Source organism: Talpa occidentalis, unplaced genomic scaffold (genome assembly GCF_014898055.3).
Source record: "Talpa occidentalis isolate TD23 unplaced genomic scaffold, MPIMG_talOcc4v2.1 talOcc4.11, whole genome shotgun sequence".
Taxonomy (NCBI): Eukaryota; Metazoa; Chordata; class Mammalia; order Eulipotyphla; family Talpidae; genus Talpa; species Talpa occidentalis.
In genome coordinates, this window is record NW_023601104.1 from 87,502,010 (window position 1) to 87,528,690 (window position 26,681).

Consider the following 26,681-nt stretch of genomic DNA (forward strand, 5'->3'; position numbering starts at 1 on the left):
GGTTGTGGTTCAATAATTTATGGACAAACTTACAGGTTTATTCTCTATCTATATATATTTTTAATATATCTATCACTATATTACAAGCTAGAGAATGAAAGATTGGATTCTATCACAGGAATTATGGGAAGAATGTCTATTTTAATTTTTTTTCTTAGTGATTTGACAGATAAGTGTCAACGAGTGAGAAAAACGTAGATAGAAGAGAATTACTCAATTAGGTAGCTCATTTGTGTAACACAGGCAAAAAACAATATAGATGTTTTGGGAGAATCAAAAATCTTAACTGGCACTTCCTTCAAGATTACATGGGAAGTAGGGAAGTGGATGGAGTCACAGAGGTGAAACAAGACTGGCTGTGAGTTATATATTAAAGTTGGCTGATGAGTACATGGGATTCCATATATTCATTATTCTACTTCTGTATTTTTAAAAAATATTTTCCATAATAAACATTTTTTATCCTAGGATTGATTTTCACTATTTTCCAGCCTGAATTTATGCTTAAATATAGAAACAAGAATGTTCATTGTGCACATATACCATAAGCTCTGTATTGGAGAAATATTTCCTATTTCCATAAAATCTTGATTTCTACATCTTTCTCTAGCTGACTGATAAAATTCCCAACAAATAAACATCTTCAACTTCTCTAACCTCATTTCTTATCACTGTCAGGGTGATTTGTCACAAGAGGGCAAAAAGTAATAAAAAATCACAAATAAAGGCGCAAAAGGAAAACCCAATGGTTCAAATTGAAGAGGACAGGAAGAATGGAGATTTGGATTAAAGTCATTCTGAGTTACTAGACCTATTTTTTTTTCCTGTGGTAGAAATAAAGTTCCAAAGTCACTCATTTGGAATCTCAATGGGCTTTAAAGCTTGCCTTGATGAGCTTACCTGGAGAACCCAAAAATGAATGGCTCAAGGTCATACAATTGTACTCTTGATGAGTTGGAATGGACCTGGACACTGAAACATCCTTGCCACTGAAGTATTCATTTAGTAGAAATGAACAGAATTGCCAAGAGCTGCTTACTAGCTTCCATAGTATATTCAGAACATTAGGCTGTTAAGACCAAACTTGTATCTACTAACTTTTCATAGGGTAGAAATGATAGAATCTGCCAAAACAAAGCTTTAAGCAAACTTCTTTCCTATTGTGTAACTATAGTAATTTTATATTTATCTAGAGAAGGTCATTCATTCCTAAATAACCTGTTTCAAGGTCAAAAAGATATGTAAATTCCTCTCATAGAGATTAATTAAAAGATGCTACAAACAAGATAAATAGGACACCATTGTTTTCAGCTTGTTCCTTTATCAAAATACCACATTTCTAAATTTGATTTTGTGTACTATGTTTAGTAGGTCTATATTGTTTCACCATTAACTCTTTTTTGACTCTTAGCCCACACAGAATTGGCTAATTCTTCCTTTACACAGTAGTGTACTCTGTAATTCTATCTCTTGTAGAACCTATGCCATTGTGTTACCTTCTTTAGTTTATATGTCTGTCTCCCCCTACTGGATGCAATTTTTTTGAGACCAGGGATTCTTTTCACTGCCTAGCACAAGGAACAACTGTTTGTAGGTTTCAAAAAACTTTCCTGTAAGTAGTTGACCAATTTAATAAAAGTCCTATAGTGCTTAATTTTTGAGTGTTTTTGAACTAATTTTCTAAAATAAGCAGATGTCTTTGACATTTTCCTATCCTTTTTCTCGTCTTCCCATATCCTCTTACTGGAGCTACATATAGAAAAGGAAAGTATTATATTTACTAACTTCTAGTTTCATATCCTTTCATTGAAATAGCATCTACATTCTTTATATTTTTCTATTTTTCCAATATTGAGATGTTATGATCAAGCACTCAAAAGCTATTGATTAAGTGCTCCCCACTCTTATTATTCTCATTCTTCTACTTCCAGTCCTGTCTTACTTCCTTTTGATTTGCCTCTTACTACACCCCCACCCCCACCCTGGCTCACTGACTCCTTCTAGAAGAGTCATTCTGTCACAAAAGAAAGCAAATAGTTTTGATAGCTCTTTTGAAACCTATCATTTTGAGGTCCTAAGACAGCAGGAGGCTATATCTGTATAGCATGAATACATCAGTCTCTTAAAGAAGATGCAAAGTGGTGCCACTGCTGAGAGCAGGCATCAAATTTTGTGGAAGCTTCAATTGGACAAGCACATCATTCATGGAAGTGTCAGTAGCTTTCCTCCTTTGTTATAGAATGTTTTTCTATCCCATTCTGGTCCAGGAAATTTAGAAAAATTGTTTTCTATAGTCAGAGATATTTGGGTAGCTTTTCTTTCCAGTGTCCCTAAAATGATCAAAGATTGCAGAGTGCTAGATGGTTAGTAATTTAAATTCAAGGCACAGGCTTCTCTGAAGGGCTCTCCAATAGGTTCAGTTCAGGATTAAATTTGGGCAAAGAGTCAGGTTGATTATTATTCTTTAGGAAAAGTTTGCCCATCCTTAATATTCTCAATTATAGGTAATCTTTCCTGTTTTCCACTAAGTAACCAAGTTTCCCTAACGTCAGGTGGAACAGGTTGGTAAGTCATACTAAAATCAGGTTTAGTCTTCCAGAAACTTTTTTTTGAAAGGAAGTTTCGTGAGAGGGAATCTATTGATTTAGGGCTGGTCTCAATAATAAACTTTTCACAAAGATTGCCTTTTTGAATATTTTTTGAATATTTTTGAATATTTTTAGAATATGTCATCACTCACATGACGTAAGAATGGGAAAACATTTAAACTCTATTTTACAGGTAGAAAAATAAATCAGAAGTTTGTTTCTGATCATCTTAGCCTGTGTGACCCCAAGAAGAGATTCTATGTCTGCTAATTGAAGTCTGCCAGGACAAGACATCTCTTCATTAGAGGTGAATGTGGACTGTGCTGGTATTACTTAACTTCTATAAGGAAGCAATAGAGATATTTGCTTTGAGAAGTATGAAGTCTTTGATCTAGATATCATTTAACTCATTACTGATAACTAAACTCATTAATTGTATTTTGGAAAGACAGGTTTTGAGTCTTTACAACAGAGAGGAAATGCTTCTGAGAGCACAAAATTTGGCTACTCGGGAATTTGTATATGTCTGTTTTTCAAGGACTCATTTAGTTATTATATCTTGATAAAAGACCACCAATGTTCCTTTAATAAACAAAGCTGGATTTTAAAACAGACTTGAATTTCATACCTGGCATTTCCTCCTTCCTATGGAAATCTACCTCTTAGCAAAGAATAAAGATTAACTTAATTAGAAAAAATATTTTCAGTTAATTAATTGTCAATGAAAATTGAATTTTGGGGCCTCCCTGGTGGCCCAAGAGGTTAAGACGCAACCTATGAAGATGTCCGCAGCCAGTGTTGTATGAGTTCGATCCCCTGCCAGGGAGCTACCCACTTAGCGCAGCAGACCTCTCCTATCTCGCCTGCTGTGCCCCTCAGCAGTGTATTTCAGTAAATACACCTGTTCTGCTCCCCACTCTGTCTCTGGCGAATTCTCTCATCACCCCCCACCCCGACCTCTGGCCTGTACCTCAGTACTTGTATGCATAAATAAATCTTAAAAAAAAAAAAAAGAAAATTGAATTTCAATGAAAATTGAATTTCAATGAAAATTGAAACAAAGCAGCAATTTGATTATGGTTTCTGCCACAATATGTTTTTTGTATATATGTTATGTATTAACTTATCCTAGAATTTGATTTTAGAGGCACCATAGGTTTAAAGACATTTTGAGATATTATGTTATTAGCCCTGCCTTCCTACTTGAGAACAGCTCCACTGATAGCATTTTCATAACCTGCCTTGTGACTTACCTCATTGTACAGTCATCCTCATTGCAAGCATTTATCCCCATTGCAAACCTGGACTTTCATGCTACAGATAATGCTATTAGCTTCACCATCTCTGTTGAGATTAGAGTAGAATATCTAGTTTATTTTCTCTGTGCATTAGTATCTTCTAATTCTTGAGAGAGGAGGTGTGGCATCCTTAGCTCTCAGTGGGAACAAACTACACCTCTGGGCTGGCATGAACCAGCACGTACCTTCATGTATTTTGTCATGCTCTGTGTTCATATATTCAGCATATGAGGGAGGTGATGTATGAGCGATTTTTTTTTTAAATGTCTGTAAAACCATTTGTAGAGAATTTTATTTTAAACTTAATATTACCTGACGGTCTCCGATGGGTTGTGAATGAAAACAAAGTAGGGGAAAATTTCCAAACATAATGACTGTTTTTGACCATTTTCCCATGTTTCTTCTGGTCAGTGGCATCAGGTCAAAAATTTAAGGAGAATGAAGAGATAGTCAAGTTTTCAGAAAAGAGAACATTCAATATGTTCATTCTGGGCATTTTGTGCTGAAGGAATAAACCATGTCTAACTTTACAAAGTATTCTCCTCTCTTACCCTCTCCTCCCCTCACCTTTGGGTGTCCCTAGAGGGTAATAAACTATTCTCAAAATTAAGTAACACTCAGAGGGCCTCCTGACACCTGGAGGGCTTTGGGCATCTGGGAGTGGGGCTTGACAATCAATTTAGATCTAGACCAGGTCAATAGCAAGTGAAGGCTGGTTGTCTCCTGACAGCTGTTCAGTGGCCTCTGTGAAATGAGCTGGTGGCTGCCACCCGGCTTCTGGACAGCTGTCTTCCTCACAAAAAAGCTTTGCCTCAATTGGCATTAACTGGATCTCTGGCCGGCGGCCTCCAACTACAACTCACTGAATCTTCTTCCCTCTTCCCCTTCTCCACTTGCTTCATCTTCTTTCTCTTCTTCACTGCTGCTTTCCCTGCTCTTCCTGACTTTTCCCTTTTCTTTTCCTCTGCTGTTTTACCAGTAGGTGGCCTGGAAAGAAAAGAGCAGCAGCAGTTCCTGAGGGAAGAATTTATTAACACCTCAGACTGTGCTCTCTGCCAGGGCTTGCAGAGGAACCTAAGACAAGATTGTTGGGATAGAATGCTCATACCTCCCACAGTGCCCTCCTCCTCGGCCCCAGCCCCAAGATGCTTTGCTTAAGGTGTGTCGGAGTTTACTCTGGGGTTGTCTATTTTATCCATTGAGTTTCATCACAAGGCAGGGAACTCAGCTGTGTTTGTAGAGTGGATGAGCCCACAGGGAATTGTGAGTGATTCAGTAGTTGTGGTATAAACCCTCCATTATAACTCCTTCTCAGGCACAACCAGGAGTTACTAGAGATAGAAACTGGCTGTTCAGTTTGGCGGTCCCTTTTTTTGATAACAGCTGCAACTCTTTAGGGGGGATATATAATCCCAGTACTCCAAATCAGCACACAGACAAGTCCTGACCAGGCACTCTTGGATTTATAGTTATTTGACAAGTTTTTAATAAAGTCAAAATGAAACTGCATTGTTACTATATTTAATGGACGACTTGCATGAGAAGGAATAAAATTCTATTAAGCTAAGACCAAAAATCCACAGAATGAGTTTTTTTTAAAGATTTATTTATTTTTATACAAGAACTGGGGTACAGGCCAGATGCGTGGGGGGTGAGAGGATTCACCAGAGACAGAGCAGGGAACAGAGCAGGCAGACTGAAGAAATACACTGCTAAGGGGAGCAGCGGACGAGACAGGAGAGGTCTGCTGTGCCATGTGGTTCTCCCCGGTTGGTGGGGATCAAACCCGCACTGCAGAGGCTACAGACAGCTTCACAGTGCGGCATTCAACTGCCTGCGCCACCAGGGGAGGCCCCACAGAATGAGTTTTTACTGCCACAGGATTCTTTGGCTACTCCTTGACTCGCTCAGAAAAGAATAAGAGGATAGCTGTGGGAGTGTCTCTTCTTGAAATTTTCAAGTCTACTCTCAGAATATCCCACTTCAATTTCTTAAGAGTCAAACATAGACTAACGAAGGATTTATCACTCCTATGCTTGTTATTTTTCCAACCCAAAGGAGGCAATGGCAGAACACGATGCTCACTTATTTAGGTAAAAGAAAATTTAAACAATTTTCCAGTGGTTCTGCATTTATGAGAAAGCCCAAAGCATTTTGTCCTAGGTTGCCTCTCCTTGGAATATAAAACCTGTGTGTGGGGAAATTCAACCAATATGCCACACATTGGATTGCATTTAACTCATTACACTGCTGATTGCTAACAACACTTACATGACCAAGAAGATATCCAAAGCTTTCCAATGATCCTGTGAAATCTAAACCAGAAACTTGAATTAGGGCAATATCAAGCAGATGTGCAATCCCAGATATCCTTTGCAATTTAGAAGGTAAAGTTACTTCTTGCAACCATTTTTGGCAAGGCTTTGAGTCTGAAAGTAATAACCACGATCCACAAAACAGTCATGCAGGAAAAAAGTGAGGTTTAGTTTGGGGAAAAGAACCCAGCACCAGCTCTCACTCTGCAACGTTTGTGATACACATCCTCTCATGTATATGAAGACTCAAATCATACTCTGACACCTAATGGGCTATTTTTGTTATTTAATAGGGATAAAACTACTTGCAGATCAAAGTGCTAAATATTACTAGTAATTAGAACAAGCAAGTGTGAACCACATGAAAAAGATGCCCTTGGAGAAATGTAATTTCTAGGATGGACAGATTATCTAATAGGTAAAAGGATAACTTTCAGTTCTGAGATTCATTTATTCATTCATTTAGAGGATAGACAAAATCTGAGAAATGACACTATCAGGTTGGCTGTGTATCTATTGGTTTCCCCATTTAAAAAAAAAAAAAAACAAAACCTCAAAATACTTCTTACTACAAAAAAGAGAAAGAAAGAAAAGAAAAAGAGAAAGAAAACAGAAAAGAGGCCCAGGTCATAACTCTGATTTATTACTACGCGTAGTCTGGCTGTGCCTTGAACTCTGTACATAAAAAGATTTTTTTCCTGATTTTCTACCAACCCCCCTCATTAGCTTGCTGCTTCCCAAAGAACTCCCTCCTTGAAGGTAACTGATAAGTGAGGGAGAATTGGTTGAGGGCTGCCCAAGTGTGTATCTTAAAGGAGCAGTGATTCAATGTAAATAGGAGAAAATGAATGTCTGGGAAGGGGTAAGATTTTAAGGTCTGGGCAGTGAGGAAGCATCATTTCCTGAGTCCACACCTTTTTCTGTCATTGTTGGCCAGGACCTCATCTGGCACTGTAGCTTTCCCATCTACAGTAGTTAAAAAAAAACTATGTTGTCACCTCCCTCTCATCATCCTGTCTTTTCTTTCTTTCCTAAGGACATAGAGCAGGGAGGGAGAAAGAATAGAGTGAATATCTAATATGGACATGAATAATATTCTTTTGCTAACAATGTGTTCTAGTCATAGGAAAAATGTTTTTCAATGTGGCTTTTATTTATCTTTCTAAGTTCTGAATATTTTCCTAAAAGTTTACACCATGGGCAAATCCAAAACCCTTCTTAGGTTAAATGGATGATAAAAAGAAGCATCTAAGATTTTAAGGCAATAGGGAGTGGTGAGGATTGTGTCCATGGAGTGTCCACCAGGGTGTACAATTCCGGCATGCCAATCACATCATCTTGTATGTGAATGGTGCCCTCTAGTGTACAGCAATGTATGCCCTGTTGATTCATCCCTTCTGCACATTGTGCTCTGGCTTCCTATGTGCTTGGCAAGGTTCTAACTGCTGGGAAATAGCAATGGACAAAGCAAAGAGGAACCTCAGGTCTCACAGAATCTAAAGGCATTCTCATTCAATTATAATTTTTAAATTCAAAAAGTGTTGTACCAACCAAATGAAATGCATCTACATGCAGAATTTGTCCCATGGGCCCACCAATTAATGATCTCTGCTCTAGGCTTTTAAATTATTTCTGTGGTCTTGCAAATTTTAGCCACAGAGACAAAACACAGAAGGGTACTGACCACAGGCGTGCACCTACTCTGCAGCTCATATCCAGTGGGAGCTCTAATTACATAAAAAAGCCAGCTGACACATTTTTATTTAAAATTCTATATCCCCACCCCAGTGCCTATACTTGCCGCTCCTTCTTCCCAGAAAACAAAATTCCTAGAGGTGGTCTGTTAGGTAAGTGGGGAAGGAAAGCTAGAATCTGATGAGATCCTGGCATTCTGCCAAAAGATTGTCTGCCTAACTGTCAGTTCTGGAGAGGGGTAAGAGAGGTGAGCCACCGCGCGGTAAATGTGACTCTTGAACCAATTCAAAGTCTGCTCCTAACCACTTACACATTAACAACAACAACAAAAAAGAATCAAGCAGAAAGGAAGATTTCCCGAAGTGTCAGTTCTCTTGGGGTTTTGCTAACAGAAGCAGGGTAAATGCAGAATTGAAAGAGCTCTCATAAGGAATTTGTTTCTCAGCCTCCTGGCATCATAATGCCATTTGATGGAAAGTTTTAATTTAATCTGCATATAGGCAAAATGGAACTTAAAGAAGGTCTGGTTACCTAACTATTTTCATGTGTAGAAAACTTTCTTTTTTGGCCCTGGAAAAACTGGAAAAAAAAAAAAAACTTGTATTAATTTTCTATGAGAAGTTTTAAAGAAACTCTGTCGTGGTACTCAGAGTTAAAAAGTTTTCTACCTCACAACTTACTCTGAATTTTCTCAAATAAGATCCTGACTCAAAAAAGAGTCACAGAACATCAGTCACAAATTTGGTGAGAGACAGTATAAAGGTATAAAGACCAAATATAAGTATTCACATCTCCTAAGAAATAGAGCAAAGACCATCTGTGATTACTCTCCCTCTTTCTACCTGCTTTGAGGAGGCTTCCTGCCCCAAATCCCTCATAAATGAATAAAAATACCAATAATCAGAGGAGCAGGAGTTACCCTATCAATCTACACATCCTATTAAATTACTTTTCCTGAAGTTTGAAAGCATTTCCTGACAACAGTCAAAGGTATTAATTTTTCTCTCTCTCTCTCTTTAAATCACAAAGCAAAATTCCACTGTCCCTCGGGGCCCCCCCCTGCTAAAAAAAAAAAAAAGTTGTCGAGTTTTGCTTTTCTATTCACTGCAGTCCTGGCCAAAGTAAAGCCCTCTTTCTCAATGACGTCAAGATCTTTACCAAGATTAGCCTTTCATTTCTCTATTGCAGCAATTAGCCAGGGAATGTATAAAAGGCTTCAGGGAGACTCACTGGGCTGCAGAGAGAGGCACTTTGCACCACCAACAGATAGCACGAAGGCAGAGCCAGAGGCAGTGAGGAAGAAGAGAGAAGTCAGCCGCTCCTGGGAAGGGAGAGAGTGAGCCAGGCTGGGAGAAGAACAGAAAGTGTGTGTAAAACGGAGTAAAGAAGGGAAAAAACTACTCCTAAAGCACATTTTAAAAACTCTGGCAATTCAAGAAAGAAACAGGCTACGTTTCTGAACATAGACAATGAAAAGCTAAGAAAATTTTGCAATCTCTGCCACAGTCTCATAGGTGCTTGGAAATGAAAGTAGAACTGCCTGTCTTTCACCGACTCTGAGAGGGGTGACTGGATTAGGGACGGGTACGCCAGTTTTTTGTTTTTTTTTTAAACATCTAAATCCTGAAAAAAAAAAAAAAAAAAGCAGCAGCTCCAAATTGAATGAATTGATGGGCATGCTCCAACTGCTGGGCTGGAGAGACTGGGCTTGGTGTTGCCATTTCTGCTTCTTTGAAAGAGGAGACAACTTGGGCTTCCTTTTAATTTAGTTTTTCTCCTTCTCCCCCACCCCCACCTTCCCCCTCATCTCCCCCACCCCCTCTATCACCACCCCCCTTTTAAATAAGAGGGTGAAGGGGAACCAGAGAGCACAAGGAAACTGACTCAGGAGGCAGAGACCATGGGCATCCTCAGCGTAGACTTGCTGATCACACTGCAAATTCTGCCAGTTTTTTTCTCCAACTGCCTCTTCCTGGCGCTCTATGACTCGGTCATTCTGCTCAAGCACGTGGTGCTGCTGTTGAGCCGCTCCAAGTCCACTCGCGGGGAGTGGAGGCGCATGCTGACCTCAGAGGGAATGCGCTGCATCTGGAAGAGCTTCCTCCTCGATGCCTACAAACAGGTGAGCGGCGATGAGGGGGGCTTCTGCTCAGGTCTGCAGGGCCAGAGGCATCTCTGCTGGAGACTAGGGGACGTGGGGAGCTTGGGGGTGAGGACTCCCTATTTGGGAAGCTGGTGGTTCTACCCAGGGCAGCTCCTAAGCTTCCCTTTTCCACCTGGCATGCAAGTTAAGACAGGAGGGGTTGGGGGGGTGGAGGGCGACAGGTGTTTCACCCGAATGACCTCTGTGTGACCTCATGAGTCTCTCTAGTAACGTTCAGGAGTGTCTTGCTGAGATTTGGAGGTGGAGGGTATTTGCGCAGGCAAAGAACAACTTTGGGGCAAGTCAGAAAATGTTGGGGAAGAGACGCCACGACATTTATTCTGCTCGTCATAAAGTGAGATGTGATGTTTTGCTGGATGAGAAGCTCTGGGAGGCGCGAGAGGGAGGACAGTTCAAGGGGGTGGACACTGCAAAGCTAGAAAGAAAGAAAAAATTCTCTGCTTAAATGTCTCCGGGAGTTGACAAGACTTAGCAAAATGGTCACAGCAGGTGTGTTTCCGTGTCACAGCCAGTCTATCTGGTAGAGGTGAGAGTTAATGAAAGCAAGCCAGTGGGCAGAGTCCTTTCCACTTATCTGGATTTGAACCCCTTTTGATGTGGCTTTCAGGCACTGCCTCCCCAGTTACTAGGTATCAGTTTGCAAAAGAAAGATCTGAGGACTGGCTGTCAGAAATCCAGAATTTGTAAGGAAAACCACATTTGCTTTGTTCCTCAAAAGTTAAACAAGTTGTCTCGGAGCAGATAGTTCTGCTGCAGGAACATCTAGAAGCTGTTACAACGCGCACCTTGAGTCCTGCAGCTGGGGGTTACTTATCTTCAGAAGTTGTGTCCTAAGTGCTGCTCTGTCAATCTTTGTTTATAAGTGAGGAAGGCTGGCAGTCCAGCTTTTTTTTTTTCTGCTTGCAAATATTGGTGTAGAACCCTCAACGCCTTCCTAAAGGGCAAAGAGGAAAATTCTGGCACCGATGCTCTGTCATTTTGCCTCCTCCCTCTATGTGCATGTGATTCTTTGAAGGTCGTTGGGTTTAAGAAGAATCTCATCCCGCGGCAAAAGTTGCAGACAATTTTGATTTTCCCTAACGGTACTGGGGGCTCGTGCCCAAGATTACAGGAGACAGAAAACTCTAGAATAAAAGGGGGGGCAGGAAATGAATAAGCCCTCCAAAAATAAACACCAGAAAAATAAACCTATGCACCAGGAAAGGAAAAGAAGTAACCTCTAGTGTCAAGGAACTCAGAATAGGATGTTCCACTAAAATCAAGCAAGAGTTCAAGAAGGAACTATTCATTGTGGATGAGGGAAGTTTTGCTATAATCCACATTTTGTTACTGAGAGTTCCCTGCAGGAGTACATTGCTGCCCTAAAGACAGGAGAATAGTAAGAGCTCTTGATAGTAAGTGAAAATTTTTGTGTAAGATTGTGAAATGATGCTCAAAGTTCTAGCTGTAAAAACTTACTTCTGTTATCTAAGTGGGGTAAGTGGGGGCTGTGGAAAGGAGCTATTGAGAGGACCTGTGTCATGTCTGCAAATGTACACTTTGCATGTGAATGCTTCTGTTTTGTTTTGGGCTTAGAGAATTTGGAGAAGGGTAAGAATGTGTATCAGGTATATTATTAATTAGGAAGCTCCCTCATCTGCATCTGCATTTTGCAGGAGTTATAAGATAGAACAGCTATGTCAATGGTTTGATCTCAGCTTATTAAATTCTTACTATTTTGAAAGATAGTTTACTTTTGACTATAAAAAAAATCATTGCTTGAGAGAATTTACTTATGTGCCTGTATGTTGCACAAATACCTCTCAGATAAACTGTGGTGAGAGCGGTGGTGTTACCCATAAATGTTAAGTGAGGTGGTTTTGCAATTAAGCAACTAATGGAAATAAAAATGGAAAAAATAAATACCGCCTTAATAAACTTTGTTATTTTTTTCACTAATGTATAGTGTTCCATTGTGTTGCAATATTTTGTCATTCCTCTTCCAAGAAGTTGGCAAGGATGAGAGATTTTTTTCTTTTTTCTTTTTTGCAAAGTTTGTGTATTCCTCGCCTGCATTATTTCTCTTTTGATTTGATTCATGACCAAGTTCATGAGGGATGTTAGGATGCTACTACGTGTGCTTTTAATGATTTATAAAATACCTACCATGAGAAACAGCAACCCAGGAGCCTCTATATCCAGAGACAAGACTGAAAGGGTGTGCAGTGCTTAGAAATATCATGAATACAGCTCATGCTGAATTTGGGGCTCTTTCTCTGTCCAAGTTTGGCAAGGGTTGGTGGTGGCATTTGAGGGTCACTCAGAATGTCTGAAACAGGTTGAGTCACTTCCCTGAGTGATGTTGCCATCTGTGCTACTGTCTCTGGGCGTTGGCATGTCTGGAGACACTGGAGGAAGCTCTGTTGAGATGGCATCATAGTATTTCATAATGCTGACTTGCACTATTTTGAGGCTGCCACCTTCAGTAGAAGCTTTTCTGATTGAGAGCTTTACTGCACATGGGATACAACTGAGCAGGTCAGTTCTAATTCTTCTGGTTGTGGAATGTCAGAGACTTGGGAAGGTATTTAGAGAAAGCAGAGTAATAGTGTGATCCCTGTGTTTGGCTCCTGAAAGAGGCAACAAAACAGAAACAAAAAAATGAAACAAAAAATTCCTTTTCCTTCCAAAGGTTGAATGTGATTTAAAACGAACTTTCTAAGGAAGCATTGAAGGATAATTCAGGTTTTGTTAGTTAGTGTTGCAGACCTGGTTTTAATGAAAAAAAGTCTACAGAGACTTGTGAAGGATTGAGGTGAAGAACAGCTATTTGTTATTTAAGTTTCGCTAGTCAGTGTCATTGCTTCTAACACTGCATCCTTGTGCTGGTCCTCCAAGACTCAAAAATGCAACCAATAAGCAAATGAGCCTGTCTGTGAGCCTGGCTCCTACCTAAATGAAGTGTAAAAGTAAACACGCAGTATAGATGCTGACAAGCAGTTTAGCTTCTGCACGGTTAATATTGCAGTGGCACAGAAAACATATTCATTTAAACATATAATTTTGGTTTTGAAAGAGTCTCTTTAACATTCTCCTCCTCCTCTTCATTCACCTCAAGCCTTTTGACACCAGTTTCTACAATGGAAAATGGCTCTTTTTAAGGGAGAAACATTCCCCAAAGAACACAAGGCCACAGCCAGAGCTTGTCCACCACTTAGGTAAAACACTGGGAAGTGATAGCGCTTGGGGTTTACAATTTCAAGATACAAATCAAAACCAGAGTGGCCAAGAGGGAACTGAAATCAGAGGAAAGAGTAGGTAGTTTGTTCTTTAACTTTGATTTATTGGGTCAATTTGAATGGAAATGGTTAAAATGCTACTTAAAAATTGGCTACATTTTTTAAAGATGAACTGATGTCATCTCATCATTATGTCAAAGAATTTGAAATTTTTTGATGGCTAATAAAGCCTTGTCCAGGACTTCAGAGAGCAAGAAGGATGTGTACGATTTCTTCAGTCACACACCCGCCCAACGCCATTTTTGTCATTTGCTTTATTTTCTAACATGAGATTAGGTGATATTCTGTCCAGAACCGTTCTCAAGCTGTGGAAAAGAAAAACAAACATGGCTAGTAATATATGCTCTATTTCAAGCTTCTCCTTGATCGTTTTCCTTCTCATTTTCCCTCACCCTGCATTTCTCAGCTCACATGCAGCAGCATCCTTTTCCCGGGTCACAGACACTCTCAGTGAAAGGGGTCCCATCATCAAGGGGATCAAAATTTTATATATGCCATATATTTACACTCATTCATATTTATAAATGTGCCTATGACAACATTTGAACTTGGCCCAGAGATTTTCCCTGGTGTGAAAATGCAAGCCCTTTATCCATCCCCCTTGCTGGTGTGATACTGATGTTGGTTACCGAAACATTTGAAAGAGCAACTGTAATAGTGCAGATGAGAAAGATTAAAGTCAGTGATGATGCTATTACATTTTACGTATGTCCTTTCTGATCCTTGCAAAATAAAGGGACCCTTTGGGAACTTCGGAACCTCAAGACCAATTAGTGAAAATGATGCTTCTTGTGTTTGGGCATTAAATACTGGGCAGGGTTCTCTTTAGAGCGGCTACTGCTGGCAGGGAAAGAGGTACCGACCTAATTACTCTTCCGCAAGAGTAAAAAATGCCTTTTGAATGCCTCTTTGGCAAATATGTCTCATTAAGGACAAAAACCAAACACAAATCCTCTAAGAAGGAGAAATTAAGATGATAGGTAACTTGTGGCCAGGAGACTTTCTGTGCCACTGTGGGAAATTAAAACAAAGTTTGGGAGTACCAGGGGATAGCTTGTTTTCGTTGAGCTACTTTCCTGCAGCCTAAATGTTATTATGGGACCAACTTTATTTTCTTCATCATTTTGGCTCTTTGTCAAGGAATGCTTTGCTCCTGGGGAAAGCAAAGAATCTTCCATCATTGACAGAGATGTTGATAGCCCCATTCCATCTCAGCTGGGTGCCTAGGCAAGCAAACTGAGAAATTCTCCATTTGAAACTCTGGTCATAATAGGAATTTAATTTTGGTGATCAAATGGAAACATGAGAAATAAACAGTAATGCTCTTTAAATTTTTTTTTCCTGTTAAAGTTTCTAAGTTTTTTTTTTTTCTTTAGTGTTGCTAAATTGTCCTCCATCAGCAGGTTTTAGCAAATTTTATGATCAGTGCATGATGCTCATAAAAACAACAATTGGTCCACTCACTTTTGGATTTGCTGATTATAATGTGAGTTTTTCTTTTGTAGTTTTATTAATAGCATTGATCTTATCAATGCACCTTCTCTTATCTGGTTATCCTCATGAACAGGACATCTGTTCATGACATTTTTATCTGCAGTGGGGACTCATGGCTACTGAGTAAAGTAAAGAGTAAAGAATATTGGCTACTTTCATTTGGGCTCTGACAAAAGCTGAGATAACAAGAACAGAACAGTAGCTTTGGGTGTTGGTTATTTTTGTACTATAGAAAGACTTCAGGATTCACACGTCTAAATTATCAACCTCAGTGAGCTTATCCATCATCCAAAATATAATTAGGTTCATTGCATGTCAAGGTTATTATTGAGTATACAATTCTTCACTGACCCCAAAGATTATAATATTTATCATTCATTCAACAAAATTAAAATATGTAATATATTTTTTTCCAGCTTAACAAAATGCCAGCTCCCCCCCCCACACACACATACACACAAAGACACAGAGAACATAATTTATTTGGTAACTTCCCTAATTTTTAATTTTAGACTGAAGGTATTATACTTGTTCTAAATTTTCTAAAGTAAACTAGTCTAACTGTAGTTTGGAAAAACATTATGTGACTAATTGAACTGTACATTATGAAGAAGAAGAAAGAGGAGGAGAAGGTGCTTTAATTGTCCAAGAAATTAACTACAGGTAACAAACAAGAGAGTCACCTGTGACTGAAGCATCAGATTAGATTATTCAGGTGAATAATCAGGAATAATGTTGGGATCAACAGTTCTGCTTGGGTGAAAGTCAGGATATCAGAGGGCCATTTAACAAGACTACTCAATTGTTCATAGGTCTCAAAAATGAATGCTAAAAAAAAAAAAAAGCAGATGGATGTTTTTACCTACCAAGAGCTTATATGTCTGTAGTTCAGGGATTGTTTTCCTCCTGTCTGAGTTGCTCACTTAACAAGAAGTTGCTGCAACAGCTAATGAATTCATATGGATTTGAATACAATTGGCTCTTTATATCACAGGATGTTGAGGAACACAGCATATTATTATTAAAATCAGTCCTCCTAGATCCATTTATTGCTTCTTTAAGTGGGAAAGATGTAACAAAGTGTTGGTAGTATTACCCTCCACTTAAATCTGCAAAGAAGTGTAAAAAGAATCCACTGGTTAAAAAGTGTAGGTCATATAAAATAAATCCAACTAAAAGCAGCTTATTATGTTCTCCAACTAGTGTCATTTGCAAATTAACCAAGGGAAAGAATCTAGGTAAACTCTCACTCTAATAGTACCTAAAAAGAAATGTACTAACTTAAATCACACCAACAACTTCCTTTTCTAAGAAAGAAGATGGTTATTATAAGATTTCCTTTAGAAAACTAACAGTCCTTGTTTCAAACCTACCCTGCCAGGATTTTTCAGAAAGGAGAGAAAGGACTCCTTTAGTTCTTTCTCTACCATTAAAATGAGTTATGCATTAGTATTAGATAGAAGCTTCTGAATAAAAGCCCTCAAGTGTTTTATATCAGTTTGGATTGTTGTGTATTTAACAATTTGCTTCTAAGTGACTTCAATTAACTGTAGTGTTATATGTGGCTGTATTTATATGAGGGAAAAAAGTCGATCGAGTTGGAAGTGTTTTGTAATATTAAGGATTGTGTATAAAAATCAATTGTCCTGTCAAAGTTGTCCCTGATATTATTGGCTTTGATTAAACCATTCTAGGGGAAGATCCAATTGTGTTAATTCAAACTGAAGTAATTGGTTATTTTATGTTGCCTGTTTTTTATTATCAATTTACAGATCCAAAAGCCCACAGGCTTTCTTTCATTCTATGTTCAACTATTTACACCACATGCAAAGGGGGCACATGGGACAATTTTCTTCTACATCTCTTCAGTCTGAGTATTTTATTATTCAGAGGAGCTTATTAATAAAATATAGGGTAGAACAGTAAATGGTTTATGGCTTCCTAGATAAAAAAGAGGAAAACAAACAAAAAAACCACATGAAAAATGAGAAATTAAATGTAGAATTCTGGAGTAATTATATGTTTTTGTTCATTCATTTGTTTGTGTAATGGAGATGTGCCAATGTGTAATGAAGTGCCAATCAAAAGAATCACAGAGTATCCAGAAGTCTTGGGGAAGGATGTCATACTGAGGAGAGCTCAAATCTCCTCTAAGGGTAATTTTTTTTTTTTTGAAACATAAGATCCCCTAGTATAGATGGTATTCTGTTTCACATGTCTTGGTGGCATTTAATAATGATAATCTACACCCACACAGTCATTGACAGTGTACAAATAACTCTTTTCTTGGTTACCTTCCTCTGATCGTAGGAGGAAGACAGGCATTATTATCATCATTTTGCAGATTAGAAACTTGAAGCTCTGAAGAGGCGAAATAACAGTAGCCTTCCTATATATGGGACCCCAGGTTCTCTAGTTCTGGCCAGGAACAGAACCTATTGGTATCATTGTTGATTGGTTGAGATTAAATAACTTAGCATCATGTAAGAGAGTAAAGGTCTTGCCTGAGTATTTTGAAATTCAGAAGAGGGAATTCAGAAAAAGCTATGTCCTTTTGTCCGAAAGCAGACTGTTCATTTTTAACTTTTAAAATGAAGTCAATTATTCATTTGTTATATCATGTGTTTTAAGCACTGACAACAAAGGAGGGTTGGAAGGAATACCAACCTCAACTTAATTATGAAGAGTTAACAGCATTGCCTTCAGTGATTATAATAATTACCTCAAACAACGCGAGAGAATGAAAAAAGACTTTTCTTTTGGGGCTTTGACAATGTATTTAATATATTATTCTCTCCTTTCTTTTTTCCACCATCAGGTGAAATTGGGTGAAGATGCCCCCAATTCTAGTGTGGTACATGTCTCCAATCCTGAAGGAGGTGACAGCAGTGGTAATGGGACCCAAGAGAAAACGGTTCATGGAGCTGAGTGCCATCTTCTTGACTTTGCCAGCCCTGAGCGCCCACTGGTGGTCAACTTTGGCTCAGCCACTTGACCACCTTTCACTAGCCAGCTGCCGGCCTTCAGCAAACTGGTGGAGGAGTTCTCATCAGTGGCTGACTTCCTCTTGGTCTACATTGATGAGGCTCATCCTTCAGATGGTTGGGCGGTACCTGGGGATTCTTCTTTGTCTTTTGAGGTGAAGAAGCACCGGAACCAGGAAGACCGATGTGCAGCAGCCCACCAACTTCTGGAGCGTTTCTCCTTGCCGCCCCAGTGCCAAGTTGTGGCTGACTGCATGGATAATAATGCCAATGTAGCTTACGGGGTGGCCTTTGAACGTGTGTGCATTGTGCAGAGACAGAAAATTGCTTATCTGGGAGGAAAAGGTCCCTTCTGCTACAACCTTCAAGAAGTCCGGCTTTGGCTGGAGAAGAATTTCAAGAAGAGATGAAATCTAGATTAGCAGGTTAAAGGTATGATTGTAATAGAGTTTTTTTTTAATTATGTAAAAGAAAAGAAACTAAAAACTGAATCCACTATTTCAACTGAGACCCATTGCTCACTGAAAGACAGGAATTTACATGTCAGAAGAACATAAACCTCTAACATCACAGTTCTCTTCTCACCACTCAAATGGAATTTGGCTAAATAGTAGCCCCATCACTTCTCTTCCTAGTGACAAACCCTGAACGAAAAGATCCCAAGATGGAGAGAAAGAAACAGTTACTGCGTGTGTTCATTCTGACTTGAGAAAGGAGTGATACAGCTGGTTGTGCTTTGGGGTGTGAAGAAGAGACTTAACCTGAATAATTACTATGTAAGGGAAGCTACTGTCTATGTTACAATAGGTGATATTACCTAAACTTTATTCAACATGGATAAAGTATGACTGGAAAATTCTCAAATATTTACTTTTAATGAATCCTAGAATGTAGGCCATGTGATTAGGATCTTGGTGTTTAACTTGGAAGAGCAGCTTCTTATGCACTAGTTTCCAGCCATATGCCAATAGTCTATGCCAGTCTAAATATCCCAAAATTCACAGGTGTGTCTGGTAGATACCAAGAATATTTTCTCAAGTTCAGGGTCAGAATGATCATCTGAAATCTGACAGTTACTTTCTAGGCAGGTGGGGAAAGCACTAGAAGAAAATCCAATTGACAACTAGGAAAAAGAGGCAGACAAGCCTTCATGGATTTTACCTTGAAGCTGTAAAGAGTGGGGTTGATTTATTAGCCACAAAAAACAAAAACAAAAACAAAACAAAACAAAAACATGAGGCATATACAAGACCAGGAAAAAAAAAAATGGCCAACACAGCTTAGAAAATATACATAAGAAAACATTGTACTTACCATGTAGTTCTAGATTGAGGGAGAAAAGGATTGAAAGGAGAGGAAAATAGACTTTGATGTTTGTATTTGTGAGGTTTTTTGTGGAAATAATTAATTTTTTAAAACATGTTTGTGGTGTGTATATTTTCAGTTGGTGAATTATATCCCATGATGCCAATTAAAGGTAAACCCACTGGGTCCGGTGGTGCTGGCCTACCCCTCTCCGTTCCTACAATTATACAGCCCCACTTATTCTGGTCTCAGTCTCTATAGAAGTGTTCTCTCTTTATAGTATATAGAGTACACTCTTTAGTGCAACTTTACATATTGGGATATATACATATGCGTATATATATATATATCTCAAGTATATATACATGCATATACTTTCTCAGCTGCTGTGGGAGGTAGGTGTCCTGGCCATTCAATTGTAGCTACAATGAATTGTAGCTTATTCATTACAGTGAACTGTAATGAATAATAGGCACAAACAAACAAGCTTTCCTTTAGTCACTAAACAGAGGAAGAGGAAGTTAGTTTGAAACAATTCCAATCACTAAGGCAACCCTCAGCAGCATGGGATTTGATAAAATGAAATTCCCATTCATATTTGAATTTGAATTTGAATTTGGGTCTTCCTTTCTTCCTGCTAGTGGAAGTTTAGTAATTTAAGACCTCTATACTATACTACTGTAATGCCATTTTAATATATATGCCATATTTCTAAAAGAACGATATTAGAGTTTTATCTATAAATAATATAAACACATAAATGTCATAACCCCCCAAAGAATAGACTAATTGATTTTGTATATAAATTTTTATTGTAAATTTGAAGATGCTATTAAATCACAGTAAATGATTATATTTATACAATCCTCTAATTGTACAATTGAAGGTTCTTGTAAGCATTTCATTAATAACTGAGAAGCAAATTAAAACTAGTAGCCAAAATACCTTCATTTGAAAACATCTTCCTGAACTAGTTAACTGACTGAGAAAAAAAATGGGAACAGATTGCAACAATCAAGACCATTAAAAACAAACAAACAGAGCAACATATCAGTTATATCACTAGTTTCGTTATTTAGATATTAAAGTATCATTTTAACTGATGATTTTTTTATGGCAGCATTTAAACTTTCCTGGTTTTAAATTCTATAAAACACATTCTCAGTGGAACAATGCAAATTTTGAAAATGTGACTTACCTAAAGAATATCTGGAAAATCACGTTGAGAACAGATAATTTCAGTCTTCAATTGTGGAACTATATACCCAGACTTTATCAGTGTGCCCCACTGATTTTTATCTTTAAATGGTGTTGAGATGTTTGTAGTACCTTACTTTAGAGAAGTAGTATGAAAAATTGGTTGGGGCACCCTCATACTGTTGTCCTTAAATTTCCCCTTTGTTCTACATGTACAATAAGGAACAGGATGTTGGAGAAGCTGGTGGGGGGATGAGATTTAGCTAAGGTTGTGTTAGTCGTCTGGGGAAAAGAATGATGGATAAAATCATCCAGTTGTGATAGTTTTTTAAAGAAACAGAAGGTTGTGTGTGTGTGTGTGCAATTCCTCTCCCTGAGGATAGTCCAATGGAGAAAGGAAGGTGTGGAAATGAATTTACAAATGCATATGCTGAATATCAGGGAAAAAGATATGTTCACTAGAACATAGAAGTGCTACTGGAAGAAAAGGCTTTGAATGGGTCAATGGAGAAGTAAATTGACAAAGCTCAGGAATCCTACAATATGTAGAATGGCTTGATGATATCAGAGTTGTGATCAACCTGCAATTATATAACCTATTTATCTCCACATCAACTTTTATGATTTCTTGTGATATATCTATTATAAACTTAACAAGAACTCCTTATTTGCTATAGAAGAGAATCAATGCTTAAATGATATGCTCAGAGAAATTATTAGATTGCTAATACTCTCCCTGTCTTTTATGATGTTCCTTTGAAGAATTGTAGCTCATATGTATGAACTATGAATCATAGTTTATAGATATGTATACATGTATACATACATATATATACAAAAACTTTGAGTTCTTCTTAGTATATAAACATCCCTCCACCCCACACCATAGGCTATGTTTACATGAAGCTATCAGTTTAGGCTTTTAAACTGAATTAGCTTGACTATTATTTAATTTTCAAGCAATTTTAGATATTTTAGCATCTAGATATTGAAGCATTTAGTAGTTGGAAGACTTATGTTTTGGAACTATTCAAAACTTACTTTATTTTCCTGCTTAGAAAAAATATTAGAATCGACAATGACGTTCTTAAATGGGCATGAATGAAATGAATGGAACACCACCCCAATAAAGTAGAAGTGTCTGAAAAAAGGCATTAAAATGTAATTGATCTCCTCAGAAGCAGATTAGTAACTCTGTTCTTTCTTTGTGTCCCTAAAGGAACAGTCATTTAATTTATGTGACTCTTATGTATCACATATAAACTTACATATCATATGATATGTAAGTCCTATGTCTTCACCTTGTTTATAGGATGTTCCTGATTTTTGGCAATATCAACTTTTAAATGGTCTCTTGATTTAGTTCATGTTTTTCCCCATTACCCAGGATATGCTTATTCTCTGATCAAGGAGAGAAGACAAACCTACTGTTTTTCATTTTAACCTGGATGTATTTCACCATTTGGGTTCTTGAATAAAAGTTATAAAATATGGGGACATCATGCATGGATGCTGACTTGCTGCATAAACTACCAGAGGGGCAGGTTAAAGACATATCTATGCCTTTGGGAAAACTGGCAGCTAGATACAAGGTGTCCTCAGCATGCCCTGTGGGCTATGTCTACACCAAAAGGATTGCACTGATTTACAAGACTCCCCATTCTGTAAATCATAAGAGGATGGACCTGGACATTTATTTCACCTGACCTCTGACTGGTGTTTGGGAAAATAAGCTTGAGGGAAAATGTAGACACTAACTCTGTCCAATTGAAGATTTAAGGAAAACCCTCTCCAGAGCTACAGCTTTTAGAACGATCCCAATGTCATGTCTCTCAGTAGTGGAGACTGTGAGGTTTTTTAATCCAGAAGTTTTCAGTTTTTTTAATGATACTGCCAAAAATCAGAGCTGAAGTGTTTATATTCCAATCTCCTTCCTCTTTCCTTTATTTTAAAAATAGAAGCCAAACCTAGTCTTCATCTTTGTCCAGAAGGAGGCATAAGCACCAACCTCTACTTGGTGATCTGTACTCTCTTGGTAGTGTCCTGAGATCCCTGTGAAAGCAAGGGGCAGGACCTGGGAGAATCAGGAAGTCACTCACTGGGAAGAACTAACCCTTCTCGGCTCTGTGTATGGATTTGGGATTTGGGAAGATTTGAAAATAAACTTCTCACCTTTGGAGAAGGGCTGCTGAATCATTGTAGGATGAGCCAGACCCGGGCCACTACCTAATGCCTTGTGTTCTGGATAGCACCAGAAGCAAGGCATCAGACTTGAGAGGCTCAGCTCTGTTCCAAGGTGAGGCTGAACCAATAGAAGCAAGCTTCCAGACATCCCAAAACGACTGCTCACACAAATTGGGACTTGCTGTCCATGTTGGGCAGCAGCGCCAGAGCTGCAGGGAGTTTATTTAATATTTACTGAGGAGACTCCCAAGACCCAGGGGATGTCACTATATTGACTCAGAATTCCTCCTTACCCTCAAAGGCACACAGGTACCTACATAAATGAAAGGTCATGGAAGAGGGTAAATAAAATCCTCAAGACTTCTCCAGACTGTCAATAGTCGGCGTGGTTTTTGCATATGTTAGGATTGGAAAATCTGAAGACATAAGTATCCAGTACTTTATAACCAAAGCAATGAAAAGATAGTGGGTAGGGAATGTTGGCCAGTTTTGTTTAGTTTTGCATCACATTGTCTCCGGACTCTGTCACTAGCCCACAAAATCGGGCACCCGAAGTGGGAGACTGGAATGTGCAGAGGTTACCAGTGTGCAAATGATAACTACTGACGAAAGAGTCGTCGACTCAGTTAGTGGTTGGATGTAGTTCACATTCGTTTGCCTCTGCCCATTGTTGTCTCTCTAGCAAGGAGAATATTCGGGGCATGATGCTATGAGTACTGGGTAAATGTGGTGAGAATGCATGTGTATATATATCTGCTTCTCAGGTGCAGAAACAGAAATGTTTTGGAGATTATCAGTAGAAAGAGTGTTATTATATTGGTGCTGAGTGGTACGTGTGCTTTTACAATTTGTTCTTGTATTTTAATAAACTTGGAATAAAAGAATAAAGTTACTCTTTGGTTGTATTTGTTTATTTTTAAATTACTCTCTAGACCTTGCCCTTGACTGGAACACATTCATGGTTGACAAGGGAAAGAGAATCCATCATTCTAATATTTATTCCTTGGTATTTGTGGGCAAAGTGGCCAGCAGTGCCAGGTTATTTTAATTTCATGCTGTGTGCCAGAGTTTTCAAGGAAATCAAGACAAGTCAAAAGAAAATCTTCAGATACTTTCCATATTCATGAACAAGTCACACACAGAATTCATGGAAAGGGACCCATTGAAATGACTGTGGGGCAAGCTTTTACTTTGATATATTTACACCTCAGGTTTTCTAAGTGCAATAAATAAACTTTCCAGGAAGTCGGTTAAAGCACACACACACCCATTTTATATATATACATATATATATATATATATATATATGTTCCATTGTAAGTTCCAAATATATTTAATACAGCTAAACTACTGAAGATCATGGCTTAGCCTTCTACTGATTGCAGACTGCTTTAGGATCATCACAAAGTAAAAAAAAAAGGAATCCTATGGTGAGCCATTGTTAAATCAGCAGCTTAATCATAATTATATGATTGGTAATGCATTAATGTGTAATGAAAACATCAACATGTGGCCACATTTATATCAATCATTTTCCACTATGAGAAGTATAAAGGACATGGCAAGTTATATGTGTGTGTATATATATATCTATATGTATATATACACACACACATACACGACATGGTTGAATATGTGTATTTTGTTCCCCAAAACAGGTGATTTAACCAAAATATTAGAGACTGTTCAAAATATATTGAGACTGTTCATGATTTCCTGCACAAAAATTTCATTAACATTTGTAGTGTCTTATATGATACTCCAGGGACTTAATGGAAATTTAAATAATTGTTACTCTAACAACTATTGATTAAGTTTCTGTTCTTTATAGGATACATGTTGTGCCAGGTGCAACAGGATATGTAAAAGCAGTAAAACTAAATTCACAAAAACAGCTCCCTCAAAGAATGTATCATGAATTTGTCAGGACTCTGCAAGTGAAAAACTCAAATTAGTCCACTAAAAAAAAAAAAAAATCTATTGACTGATATAATACAGTGCTGGAAATGATTGGGGAAAAACTTAACCTCAGGGACATCTAGATCCAGGAACATAGATACTCTCAATGCTTGCTAGATTTTTGTCTCAGCTTTATTTGGGGGTTAGTTTTTTTCTCAGAATATCTTCTCCTTATATTGAGTGTTCTTTGTACTGAGTAAGTTCCTTACTCACATTCTAGCTTTAAGATAATACAGATAGAGTTTGACCCTATCCACAGGGAAGTACTTGAATTGGTTTAGATTATGTTTGGTGCTGAGAGGTATGTGTGCTTTTACAATTTGTTCTTGTATTTTAATAAACTTGGAATAAAAGAATAAAGTTACTCTTTAGGAATTGAGTTAGGAAGATGAGCAAGATTCACACAGAAGATGGGCGGTCCTTCATTTCCTCAGTCAGTGTGTATTCACTGAGTGGCCATTAGTTGTACTATAAAGGCCAAATCGGTAAGAAAATAAGACGCTAAAATATGTTCATCAGCCTTAGAAATAATAATTCAAGTCAATTCAGTAAAAGTTGAGGGAACTGAGGATAGGAAGCTGTTTTATATTTCTGTATTTCATCCTATCTTGGGTGAGCAGACATTTAAGTAAAATACAACCATCAATAAATGTTCTGAGCACCTATTAAATCACAAATGAAACACTAGTCCTTCAAACATTACTTTCAGTGGGAATATATACAGATGGTGTAAAATGGGTTTCCCACCAAATGGTTACAGTGCAGTTGATAAATGAAAAATCTAAACATAACAATAATATATTAGCTATAACCTCCAAATGCATTAAGCTTTAAGACTTTGAAGGTTTCCCATTTAATTCCATCTAGAAGAACTTTTCGAAGGAAGTGGAGAAAGAGAATTAAAAAAAAGGACTTTTAAAAAAATAAAGAAGTCTTCCAACATGCACTGAGTTCTTAAAATATATTCGAGGCAATGTCGTAATAAAATTACTTAATATAATGCATACATTGGTGCATTTTGCAAAGATATTCACAATCTTTTCCAAATTTCAGACGGAAGAGGCTTCACCATGACTTAGTCATTTTAGTCAACTGCTAGGGCTTACTTTATACAGCAGACAAAAGGAAGATGTGCTAGACACAGAGGCATAAAACTAATCCTCAGGATACACTAATACAAAACCTTGAAAACTTTTAATTAGGAAAGTGCTAGGTCTGCTGTCATGAAATATATGAGTTGTCCTGGGTGAGCTTTCACATTGAATGACAAAAATCTCAAAGGTCTACCTACAAGAGTCAAGACTGGCTCTTGCTCTGCTGCAGCTTTGTTCCCTGGGAACACATGCTGATACTTGTAAATTGCAGCTTAAATATCTATGGTGAACAATTCTGGATCTGGAGGTGCCCAGGTCTTCCAGAGTGGAGGCAGAGATTCCAAGCACCTCTTAATAAATTGAGGCTATTTGAACTGGCTTAAACCAGGGAGATTGGACTGAGCAGATACTAGGGATTCAGGACTGCACCACTCCGGTTTCTGTTTCAGAAAAAGGAGTTTAACTTCTGTTTCCTCTCTAGCTTTGCCATCACCTTCACATTTCCCTTCTCCTTCCACAAAAGATAGGCGTTTAGCCTGAATGTGGTGAGTACAGAGATGAGAGGGGATGGAATGGATCAAATAGTTGAACAGAGTCTATCTAATTTTGGCAAAAATATTGATTTATATATTTTAGACCATAAGTGTGAAGCTATTTTGGCAATTATTAACTGTGGACAGACCACAGACTTATCTTTATAGGACACTCCCGAGGGAGGAAAGGCAACCACTTAATGCTGCAGGACTCTCATTCACCAGGACTTCTCACTTCACAACCTTTGTGTTTCTATTCGCCTGTATATTATACCTGTTACCTTAACTATTTGAGGTTTAGGTGTTCAACCACTACTAGTAAATGTTTGGCATAGTAAAGTTTCCTTAAAGTGAATAAAATCCTAAAGGATATTTTACTAACTTCCTCCTCTGTTGGTAGTAGAGGAAGTTAATGCCCCATCCCAGCGATCATCAGCCTATGGAGACAAAAACCTCCTTTGCTTTTGCCATAACTGCAATCTCCTTCATCAGACCCAATACTCATTTTTTTTCTTGTCAACTCCACTTCTGACTACCCATTGAAGTGTACTCCTTAGCATATTTTAAGCATATATTAGAAGAAACCACAAACC

General features: G+C 38.1%; 1 protein-coding gene across 1 annotated transcript; it reads left to right on the plus strand.

The window, feature by feature from the left end:
• The first annotated feature begins 2,874 nt into the window (after positions 1–2,874).
• On the plus strand, positions 2,875–23,379 carry DIO2 (iodothyronine deiodinase 2). Its single transcript, XM_037503762.2, is given in 4 exon segments — positions 2,875–2,895; positions 9,744–10,018; positions 17,651–18,221; positions 18,224–23,379. Coding segments are annotated over 3 exon segments (816 nt in total). The 5' UTR covers positions 2,875–2,895; positions 9,744–9,796; the 3' UTR covers positions 18,247–23,379.
• Positions 23,380–26,681: the final 3,302 nt, after the last annotated feature.